The sequence below is a fragment of the Lemur catta genome, chromosome 5 (genome assembly GCF_020740605.2).
Source record: "Lemur catta isolate mLemCat1 chromosome 5, mLemCat1.pri, whole genome shotgun sequence".
NCBI lineage: Eukaryota > Metazoa > Chordata > Mammalia > Primates > Lemuridae > Lemur > Lemur catta.
In genome coordinates this window covers 25,965,686-25,977,933 of record NC_059132.1, presented here as the reverse complement: position 1 = coordinate 25,977,933, position 12,248 = coordinate 25,965,686, and the positions used below count along the sequence as shown (strand labels likewise).

The window sequence follows — 12,248 nt, the reverse complement described above, 5'->3', positions numbered from 1 at the left end:
CTGGTTGGGGTGAATGATAGAGAAAAGGCAACTGGTGTAGTGACAATGTCACTAGCTTCTGTACATTTATTTGAGAAGAGTTTCTCACTGTTCATCACGCCCCTGAGAAGCATGGATTATTGTTCTCTCCCCTGCCCCACCACAGTCCCCGGAGCCCTGCACAAGTGGATTAATTTCTCTAATCCTAATTTGGCTCTTTCATAAAATTAGTTGATTGAAACTAAAGGACCTTGCAGATATGATTCTACGATTTTGTGATCATTTTCTTAATTCACAGAATTTTATTTAATGGAAAATAAAGGCCTGATGTTCTTCAGGCTTATAAAATGTTCTTTTTATTTTTATTTGATCTCGGTGTGTAAAAAGGCCAGTGATTGATGGCTTTGTTTTGTACCCCTCTTCTTACAACACATCCCTGATCTACAAAACACTTGTCGGGAGCTGAGATGTAAAGTTGTGATCCTCTTACAGTGTAAAGCTCACTGCTTGGCTGGGAACCCAATGCCTTGGGAGGCTGAAATGGCAGTTTGCAAGTATACAAACAAGAACTTCCCCGTGATGTTTGGCTTGGACTTTTGTATATCCCCAAACAGCACCAGAACTAGTAACAGATGGGAAATCATTCATTTGGTCATTGTTTATGCATTTTTTCTCATTCATTCATTCCACACACATATTCCAACATATATTCAGTACTGATGTCGGTGCTTGGGTAGTGTTTAGAACGAGACAGATGCCATGTAGGCCTTCGTGGAGCATTTTAGTTGACCATAAGGATGAAGCTACTCAATTTTTCAAATGAAATTCCACTGATGCCTAACGGCCATGAGTTCTCTGAGGGATTTTTAGGTTTTACATGTGCATTTTGATGATTATCTAAAAATCATAAAATAATCATATTCTGAACCATCTGGAAGGTGACCTAATAACCAAGGATGTGATTTGAAGGCCCAAATTTTGGTTTGTCATTATGGTCACATTGGCACCACATATTACTAATCTAGTTGCTATTGGCTAGGAAGAAAATAAATAGAGCAGGCTTCATTTTCATGGAATGCAGTATGCCTACATGAGGACTGAAGTAAAAAATGCCAAAATAATGGCTACGCCATTATCTGAAGACCCTGTGCCAAAGTCCTGGGTACCACATTCATGCAATTCAGTTTTAGCAAATCATCCTATTTTGTAGTGCTTGATTATTCTCCATTTTGAATGATAAGAATTTTGTACTTTTATTTGTATTTAATTTTAAAATTTGCTTTGGTTTTAGAGTTTTATGAAAGTGATGAGTCTATCTAGCTTTGTGTTGGTACCTAATCAGTAATGCTAGTATAAAGATAATTTGTGTCAACAGCAGGGATTTGGGAAAGCTTCCTTATTTTAAAGAGGATTAACATATGACTTAAGGCTGACAAATACTTTTCCAACTTATCTCACTCTCCTATAATCTGTGTTTAACTAATTCATCCTCCCATTAGCCTGCAAGCTCCTTGAGAGTGCGTTTACGTCTTGCTTGTTTTTGACCCTCCTTTATGTTTCTTAAATAAGTTGATTGATAACAATTAGAATTGCTTAACTCACAAGGAGTAACTCAGAGGGTAGTGAGGTATTTACTAGACTATCGCTTGTTGAAGATTTCTGAATCAAGTTGAGGCTTGAGCTCTGTCTACCAGGATGCTTTTGAAGTCTAAAATACTTTTGCCACTGACTACCTGGCAATACAGAATGATTGCATTTGAGATTTTGTTTACCCGCTCCCAGCCCCCAAATAAATGGCCTGAGTAGTATCTTTATGCTATCAAGATGAACTGCTAGGGTTACTTTATTTTCTTGAGTCGTTCTAAATTTTACCTTCAGCCCTTTGGTAGGTCTTTGAGTGTCTCCCTCACAGGATGTTGGAATTTTAAGAGCCATTTGGAAAATAACTTCCTAGGAGTCCCTTTCTTCCCAGGATAGGGGTGGATGAGGATGTCTCAGTGCTCATCAAGAGAGAGGGCTGCGTAAAATGAGAGAACTACAGCAAGCATCCAGAGGAGCTGCTTTTGTCCAGGGGAAGCAGATTTTTAGAGTTGTCAGGAGGGTGTAAATGTACAGACAGCAGCCAGCCATATCTCTTCATCAGTTGATTTTTTTTTTCCTTCTCTCAGCAGTTTAATGTGAGTGCTTCTCCCTTGCCTCATTTATTTCAGATGCCTCAGGAGCAGTACACACACCACCGGAGCACCATGCCCGGCTCTGAGGGGCCACAAGTATACAAAGTGGGGATTTACGGCTGGCGGAAAAGATGCCTGTATTTCTTCGTCCTCCTCCTCATGATTTTAATACTGGTGAACTTGGCCATGACCATCTGGATTCTGAAAGTCATGAACTTCACAATTGTAAGTAAAACCACACAGGTTTGTTTAGCTCTAGTTGGAGAAAGGAAAAGCATGGGCAGGTTCTTCTGCTTGGACTGCTTTTCTCTGTCTTCCTTGCCTGGTCAAGTGCCTCCATGATGTTCCTGTATCTCCATTTATGTACATCTCTAATTATACATATTCCAAGTGATAATTTTGACATGTGTTTCCCAGAGAGACTGAATTGTGAGAAGAGCACGGGCTGCATCTTTTCTACTTGTGCCTGTGTCCATCCCTCATGGTAGGGCTTGTTGGTGCTCGACTTAATTAGAACTCAATAAACCAAGGTTACAGACACTGCTTCAGGCTTTAGGATGGCTCACTTTTTAATGCTTGTGGTTAAAGCTAGGAAACAATCTAATCAAAATTACCTTGATGTAACAGATTTCTATCTTGAGGGGAGAAAAAGAGTTCAGTTCCTTTGAAAAATGCAGAAAAGCTTCTGTATTGCAATAGTAACTTTGGGAGATTATTCAGGTCAGTTTCCATAGGGTTATGGGGGTTAAGGTAATATATTCTGCAGTATTGGAGCACATTAACTTCTGTTTCAAAATCAGACTCCATAAACTCTTTTTGAACCTGTACATTCTTTATGGGCCTGCAGAATGCAGAGAAGTATTTAAGCAGGGAAGAGAGAGATGGTCAAGTTTGCATTCTAGGGAACTTGAACAAGTGAGGATACAATAGAACGGGGAATGTTTCTTAGAGATGAGGGCTCCGAGGGTGCCCAGGGTCCATTTGGTCATAAGTCCAAGTGACTGCAATTGCCATCTGTTGATGTGCATGTTCTGTGATGTTCTTAAGTAGAAAACCTTCTGCATTGCAATATTAAGCAGAAGCAGACTGAACCTAGGATAATAGCATCAAAGGAAGGATTCAGAAGACATTTAAAAGATGAAATTGACGCTCCTTGCCTACCAGTTAGATGCAGAGTTGAGGGATCAGAAGATATTTTGGAAGATTGCCAGGTTTTTAGTGGTTAGGTGGTTGAGTGGTAGAGCCCAAAATGCAAGATAGAATTTATTACCCTTCCACTGGAACTTAGCTGGGACTAATGTATCCCCCTAATCCCCTGTTTGAGGCTAATTCCCTATTTTTGTGATTTTTTTTTTTTTTCCTGAATCTGGCATGAATTTAATTTATAAAACCTGAAAGATGTAGGGGTAAGGTAGTGGAAAATATGAGCTCAAACTTTGATAACTGTGATATTATACAAATACAGCTCACAGAGTGTGTTTTATCTGGCAAGCTTAATAGAGGTATATGTAAATGTATATTGAGCACCACTTATATGACATTAAGGTAATAATCTATATGAAATCGGTTCTTTCCTGTAGTTAACTAAATCGATTGCCAAAGTTGAGAGTCCTTAAAGCTTTACCAAACCAAGTACTTACTGAGGTAAGAATAATGCCGTTATTAGCCATAATTGATGCTTTATAGCAGTAATGCATTTCAGCAAATAGAACTGAAGTGTTAGAAAATTGGTCTTGCCCTGCAAGTTAAAAGCACATTTTCCATCAATCACAGCATAAAACATATTCTTTTAGAATTATAATTCTATTGCACAAATAATAATTTACTGACAGTGAAGATCTTAGGAACAGAATGAGGTATTAAGCAATGTTACGTTGGAGAAAGAGTGAAAAAATCAATAGGATAGCAGTTAAGCATTTTATGCAGAGATTTAAAAAAATATTGTCAAGAGGAAAGAGTGGCTATTTTTTATGCTTGGATTGTTCAGTAATTTGGGATTTGGAAAAGCTCACACTGTAGTGAAAACCCTTGGTTAGTACGATCCAGGAGAGTGATGTCATCTGAAAGTGTTTCGGAAGACGTGGTGATTTATCCCAAGATAGAATATCTGGAATTTTACTTTGTTGTCAGACTTGCATTCTGTGCCATCCCCAAGGCTATATCCTGGAAGGGCCCTTTCAAGCTAGCAATCTGCATAAACATCCAGCCAAGTTTTCTTTGTCTGAGAGGTAAACCAGAAGAACAATTGTCTGTTCTCTGCTAGTCCCTGTGCATGGCCCTTAAAAACTTTCTCATTTAATTTTCAAAGCAACTCTGCAAATTAGGTATTATTCTCCCCATTGTACTAAATGAAAACCCAAGGCTCAGCAGTTGAGTGGCTTACTGAAAGACGCGCAGCTAATGAGTGAAAAGCTGGTGTTTGACGTCATAGTGAAACTTTTCCACTACAGTCTGCCTCCTCCCCCTAATTGCTGTAATGATCTGGTTCTTCATCAAAATTCTGAGGCTGATAAAATGGCTTATTATCTTTGTTGCCCACCCTGTGTCATCAGTCCCAAGTTCCCTCTCATCTGGGGTATCCAGTGGCATTTTCTGCTTAGAGTATGTCCTGTTAGTTCTGAATGTTTAGTCTTCATCTCACTTCTCTTTGCATTGCAGTTGAGGACCCTCGCCTTGCACCGTTTTGTTTTGTCCTCTTGTGTTAGTGTAATAAGCATTTAATATAAACTTAACATGTATTCATAGATTGGTGTGAAGACTCAGTGAGTTAATTCATTTTAGACATTTTTAGCAGCATCTGACATGTAGGAATATTCGGTATTCGCAACAGAAAGTCATGAGAGACCCTCTGTGATGGTGTAGTAGTTCAGAGCTCAGACACAGGAGACCAATGTTTTAAGTATAATTCTGGGTTTTGCTACTTACTGTAGCCTTTCTCACCCTCTTTTGCTGCTTCCTAGGAGTAATAGCAATACCTCCCTCATAGGATTGTTTTGAAGATTAGAGGAGGTGATGAATTTAACATGTTCAGAACAGCTTGGCACATAGTAAGAGCTTTCTAGAAGTGTTTGCTGTCATCATTCATTGATCTTCCTATGCCAGGCACTATGATGTTGCAGTGTGCAAATATTATCTCACTTAATTCTTATCCAGGTAGATACTATTATGATACAAACTTTCCAAGGGAGAGAGAGGCTCACTAACTTGATTTGAGATCACACAGCTATAAGCAGCAGAGTTAGAGATTTGACCCAAGCTGTCTGACTCTGGAGCCTGGTCTAGTAGATAGTTTGACATATTGTGGGGCAGTGCAAAAAGTCCTAGCACAAGTGTCAGAGACTGGATGCCTAACGTGACCATGAACTGTATTACGTTTCTCCTCTGGAACCCAATATATAGCTGAATGAGTTGAACTAGATGTCATATTCCTGTTTGGATGCTATGATTTTTGCCTTTTTGGTGTTTCCCTTGGCCTTGTGAAATCTCAGTCTGTAGAGGGCTATTGCTTCTACCAGTGTATTCTAGCATCCTATTCCAAATAACCTGGCCTCAAAGACCTTTCAAAATACCGCAGCATTGATCATCTACACAATCATTTAGCGCAAGTGGTTATTAAGTGGCAAAACCGAAAAGTCTTAGCCGTCATCAATAGGTGGCATGATCTCTCACCCCAGTACCTATAAAATTTGATGACGTAGGAACCTTAGCAGTCACCCCATCGGATTTCCTTATTTTGTTGATGATGGAACTGAAGTGAATAGCAAAGTTTTCTGACCCAGCTTGAGAACCCCAGCCACCCTGGGAACTTCTCAGGAGCAGGGACTAAGCTGTATGCATCTTTGTAGCCCTGCTAGTGCCTGCTATCCAGTAAGCTTTCAGTATATGCTTGTTCATTATAAGTTGCCTTCTGCAGGCAGTGTACATGAGATAATGGATGCCAAGCATCTGGTCAGTGCTGGCCGCACGGTAGGTCCTCAGTGAATTATACCTACCTGTAACTATGTTATGTAGATCACCTGACTTCTGTTTATCTATTCATTAAAATTATAAAATCCAAACCACTGTCACTTGTAATCACGTGAAAAAGGAAGATCCACTTGTTTAATAAAAACTTATACAGAACTTACTTTACAATTTTCGTATATGGTAATCATAGAAGCCCTATGAGGTAGGCACTGTTGTTATCCCCACTTTACGGATGAGGACGCAGAGGCTCTGAGAAGTGCAGTAACTCGCCCAGCGCCACCCAGTCGGTGAGCAGTGCAGCTGGGATGGGCTGCAGGGAGTCTGGCTCCAAAGTCACTGCTCTTCCTCAGGACCCTAGGCGGCCCATTTTCCCAGTGCTATTTTTCACGAAGACAAATTGAATTTGTTGAGTGCAATGTCGAAAACATGATTTATTTACCCTAAAGTAAGATAAAGATCCACTGAGGGTCAGAGGAAGGCATTCTAATACTTGTAAATTGGACACAGTGTAAAACAGTAAAAGCCAGAGAGAATGGCCGGTGTATTCCATAACTCGGGACACTGACAACATCATCTGTTTGGGGAAGGCTCAAAGAACCGTGACCTTGTCAGACTAACTCAGTAGAGGGGAGTGAGGATACACGTGCAGCAGGAATGGGGTGGGGGGGATCTCTTGGGAATCCAAGGTATCGATGACAGCTTGGGTGAGCCTCACAGCAGTGGGACCTAGAGCACTGTCAGGAGCCAAGACCTCTCTGGGATGTCCTCCCTCTGGCTTTCTTGGACCAAATAGCATCAGTCTTGCCTTAGAAGACTCACCTCTCTTCGCAGACTCTTCCTGTGCTACTGATGAATCCTCTGTTTATTCACATTTTCTGTGTTCTTACTACTTCAGCTTGTGTCTGCCCTTGACCTTCCCTATGTAATGACCTTTCCCTGACAGTTCCCATCTCCACCTGGTCCAGTCTCTTGTTACTACCCAGGCGAAATCCCAGAAAGGGACTTACATTGGCCCAGTAGATTTTGCACCTCACATTGTAGTTGCTTGCATGCTTGTAGACAGAGTCAGGTCCCCTATCAGCTGTGGCCTAGGAGGGCAGACTCACGTTTTCCATAGTCCTGCTACCTGTACAGCTGGTCTGGATACCCTTGCTGTAAAAGAAGTCAGAATTCACTTACAAATCATATCTACATTTGATCTTCTATCAACATTGCCCTTTTTAAGATTGTTTTCTTCCGTTTATTGTCTGATGTCCTCCCAGATTGAGCTTATGACTCCATCTTTTGTGCTATGTTGTGCTTGCATTTATTTATTTTCCTGTCTCCCCCACTAGGCTGTGAAGACAGTAACATTAAACTCCCCTACTAAGCTGGAAGACAGTAACCTTCAACTGTTCATCTTTGTATCTCCAGCTTTAAGCACCTTGCTTAGGACATACTAGATATTTAGAATATGTTTACTGAATAAATGAATAAGGGAAAATTATGAATAGGCAGTCACTCTAAATTAAAATGTATAAAGATGGGTTAATAGAGCTTTATATGGCTTTTAAAATGAAGTATTAGTTGATTTATTAAGGTAGACAGATCATAAATGAGATGAGTGTTTGAATTTTATTGTGAAAGATATTTTTAATACAGAAACTCCCTCCTGGGTATCAGCTATCTGCTACATTTTAATTATATGAGAAGAGCAGGGTGTAATAGTGGTGTGTGAAATAGATTAGAAGCAGGAGACTTCATCCTAGTTAATATACAGATTTGCTCAGCAAAGGAGAGAAAATGGTATTATTGGTGTTAGTTATACTTTTCATTTAACACTGTTAATGACTATATTGTGTGTTTGAGTAGCGTCCACTTCAGTGTGGGTGTCAGTTGCACTTGGGGACTTGGAACGGCTTTCCACACTGGGACCATCATGCGTCTGTCAGTGCTTTTGACTCCTGTGATCACTTGTAATCCATTAGCTCAATCCACCTGTCTGAAAATTGCCAAAATGTTATTTTCTGAAGCAATGTGAAAATTGTAATGGAGAAATACAAAAACCAAAAATTCATTTTATTCCACGGTGGGTCCTAGGGTATGGCCTTCTAATGTCCTCTTTGGTTGGAAGTATCCTGTATTTTACACCTTTGCAAGAATGTAAATCATCGAGGATGATTTAGGTATTGTGATTGCTGCAAAATGACATGAATCAAGACTGCTATAAGGTTATACAATTTATTGGGCAGATTTTCTTCAATCAGTATTTCTTAAGTGCACTGTGCAGTATACTATGCTTTGGATAGAAACTAAATATTATAAGAAACAATTCTGTATTCTGATAACTCAGTTTACTAGGGAAAAAAACATGCACGATATTAATGCCTTCCAAAAATGACACATATTTTAAGGAAGTAGGAAAGAAGAAATTAGCTTAAGTTGGAAGGCAGTGGAAGATTGTTGAGTCTTAAAGGATGGATAATGCCTTCTGAGTTGTGGTTAAAGCAGAGAAAGTAGCATGATTATAGCCTGGAAACAGGTGAGTTAAACATGATTGGGAAACTTCAGACATGATGGTTCTAGTACTGAGAACTAGAACTGCTACTGAGAACTGAAGAAGGAGAGGCTGGGAAAGGAGGGAGAGAGGGGGGCTTGACACTGAAAAAGTTGAACAGAATACAAATTATAGAGACTCTTGTGAGGTCAAACCGAGAAGTTTGAATTCCAATTATAAACAAATTACTGTGTAATTTTATCCTATCATTTGGATAATAGTCATGGCCTTTGCCACTTACGAGAATTTTCATACACCCACAATTATTTTTTACGGTCCTAGAATTGAGAAAATGAATGTTAGAAAATCTCCTTGGAAATAGTTTTATCTTCACATATCACACATAGCTGCTCACAAACACAATTTTTGGGTCTTGTTGGTCATGTTGTTGTGAAACTCTGAATAACTCTCAGAAATCACTTGTGACCACATCTCAACAAACCACATCTCAAAGATCTGTTCACTCTTACTGAGACATTAAGCAGTCATAGGAGGGAAGTCGCAAATCCTAAGGGACATGTTACCACAAATAACCTGAAGGTTGGTCCTGCCACGGTAGGCAAGGGGGTTAGGTGATTCAAATTGTGAAAAGAACCAATGAATGTCAGGAAGTTTCCTGTCAGGTGGTTTGCCTGACACTCATCAGTTAGGATTTCTTAGGCTCAGGGGAGCTTTGTAAATACTCTTTCCAGAGTAAAATTGTCCACTAAGAAATTAAAATTAAGTAACATTAAAAATTCATTTCCTTATTCACACTAGACACATCACAAATGTCCAACAGCTACATGTGACTAGTAGCTGCCATCTTGGACAGAGCGGATATGGACCATTTCCATTATCACAGGAAGTTCTTTGTTTCAGAACTGGTCTAGAATCTGTTAGGTCATTAAATATGAAATGTCTGATTTCGAATCAAAAGTTTAGCTTATTATATCACAAACAAAAAGTATAATTAATCAAAGTCTGTGCCTAAACTGTCTGTCCAGTTTTGCCATCTTAACAGTAGCTTGCTTATGCCAGCAGCAAAGAAGCCTGGAGGGTGAATGGTGATGAAATCGTGAAAGGTGTTTTTCACAGCTTGTTGAGAATTCACTATTTTTCCCTGCAAGAAGTGGTCCCAAGCCTGGAAAAAGTGGTCAGTCGGTGCAAGGTCTGGTGAATACAGTGGATGACAGGGAGTTTCCAAGGCCAGCTTCTGTAGTTTGAACAGCATTATTTTTTGCAGCTTGTAGTCTTGCAAGAGAATTGGCCTGTCTCTGTTGTGCAATCTCAGCTGCTTAATCACAAGCATCCTCATCATTTCATCCAAATGGTTGCAGTAGACATCCACTGTAGTTGATTGACCAGGTTTCATGAAGCTATAATGGATAATACCAGCGCTGGACCAAACAGACTCCATGAGCTTTTTTTGAGGAATGTTCGGTTTTTGACTGTGTTTCAGGACTTCATCTTTATCCATCCATTTGTGCTGAATGCTTGTGATTGTCAAAAAGAATCCGTTTTTCAACACACGTAACAATATAGTATAGAATGTTTCACCTTTATGTTGTGGCAGTAAAGAAAGGCAAGCTTCAAGACGATTTCTCTTCTTATGCTTGTTTAATTCATGTGAGTACCCATCTATCCAGCTTCTTTACCTTGTCCATTTGTTTCAAATGGAACAATATTTTTGGGATAGTAACATCAAACCTTGCTGCTAATTCATGCCTAGGTTGAGATGGATTCGCTTCCACTATAGCTCTCAGGTCACCCACGTGGCTCATTTTCAAGATTAAAATCACCAGAATGGAACGTCTCAAACCCCCCATGTACTTCATTAGCCACATCCTTACCAAATATTTTGTTGATATTTCGAGCTGTCTGTGCTGCATTGGTTCTACAATGGAACTCATATTCCAAAATAACATGAATATCTGACTTACTCATGGTTTCACAACAATTGCTTTAAAAAAAAATTGAAAGATAATCACAAGCCAAAACGTGCATTTGAAAGAAGGAGGGTGCACTTTGGCAGTTAAAAAAAAAAAAAAGTGTTAAAGTGAAATGTCAGAGATACCACTGTCAAATTTAGTACTTAAGGAAATTGGACATTCTATATTTAATAACCTACTATCATCCTATATCTTAGATATGTTTTCGAGGGTATGCTAAGACCCTTGAACAAAGAAATTCTTCATTCCTCACCATACAACAATTTTTGGCCATTCCTTTCTGTGCCCTGGATACTTTCCAAGACTGGGAACCATGAGATAAAGGTAGGAAAACAAAAACAATTTAACAGAAAGAGAAGAAAATTTCTCATAATCTGATTAACAGATCGTCAGAATAACTACTACATTTTTATCAGCTTTGTACCTTTTCTACACACTCATGCTCCGTCTCCTCTTTCTTTCAGTATTCTTAATTAGGAAGATAGTGAGACTATGATAGATTTTTCATCTTGCCTGGGAGGAGCATGATGGACCTCTTGCTTCTGTTGGGTGAAGAGCTGTATTGAAGAGGGAGGTTCAGGGGCTGTTTCTGAGTTGTGTTCTCCCAAAATGTAAGATATGCAGTTTGGATTAGATAATATATAATGTCCTCCAAGCTCAGATAGTTTCTTTGTCTAATTACTGGGTCCTCTTGTACTCTGACCCAGAATGAGAGAGATGGGAGCCTTTTTTCCTCTAGAAGTGTGTGTGTGTGTGAGAGAGAGAGAGAGAGAGAAAGAGAGAGAGTGAGAGAGAGAGTGTGTTTGCTTGCTCACTCTATATCTAGTTAGGCAGAGATCCAAGATACGAATACTAAGTTCCAGGGAAATATATCTCATGTGCCTTTTTAGACTTTTAATCTTAATTCATTTAATTATTTAATAAATAATTGGTCTGGTTATCTATTGCTACCCAACAAACTACCCCCAAACTTACTGGTTTAATACAACAGCAATAATTTATTTTGTTCACAAATCTCCAATTTGGGCAGCACTCAGTGGAGACAGCTTGTCTCTGTTCCCCGATGTCTAGTACTTGAGCTGGGTGACTCAACAGCTGTGGCTGGAATGATTTCAAAGTGTATTTACTTACATATGTGGGCAGTTGATGCGGGTTGTCAGCTGGGACCTCAGCTGGCCAGAACACTTACACGTGGCCCTTCCCGGAGGGCTGCTTTGGGCCGGTTCTCAGCAGAGTAGATAAGCTCCAGAGTGTGTTCCATTTAAAGAAAGTGAAAGAGCACAGCATCGCTGTGACCTAGACTGAGTAGGCAGGTAGTGTTGCTTCCACTCTACTGTGTTGAAGGCAGACAAAAAGTACTGCCTGATTCAAGCAAGGGGAGGGTAGGTAGGCTATAATTCTTCATGGGGGCATTACAAGGTTCTAGAAGAGTATGTGAGATGGGAAATTGTAGTGGGTTGAATGGTGGCCCCAAAATGATATTTCCGTGGCCTCGTCCTTGGAATCTATGTATCTTACTTCATTTGGAAAAAGAGTCTTAGCTAAATTAAGGATTTTGAGATGAGGACATTTATCATGCATTATTATCCAGGTGGTCTCTAAATTTAATGACAAGTGACCTTATAGCAGTGAGGCAGAGGAAGATTTGGCACAGACAGAAGA

At 39.7% G+C, this 12,248-nt stretch overlaps 1 protein-coding gene across 1 annotated transcript in view; it reads left to right on the top strand.

The window, feature by feature from the left end:
- The window catches only part of SGCD (sarcoglycan delta), a 354,497-nt gene that overhangs the window by 20,319 nt on the left and 321,930 nt on the right, over nucleotides 1-12,248 (top strand). Inside the window, exon 2 of the mRNA XM_045551289.1 lies at nucleotides 2,190-2,378. Within this exon, the coding sequence (XP_045407245.1) occupies nucleotides 2,190-2,378 (189 nt within the window). The remainder of the gene's footprint in view (nucleotides 1-2,189; nucleotides 2,379-12,248) is intronic.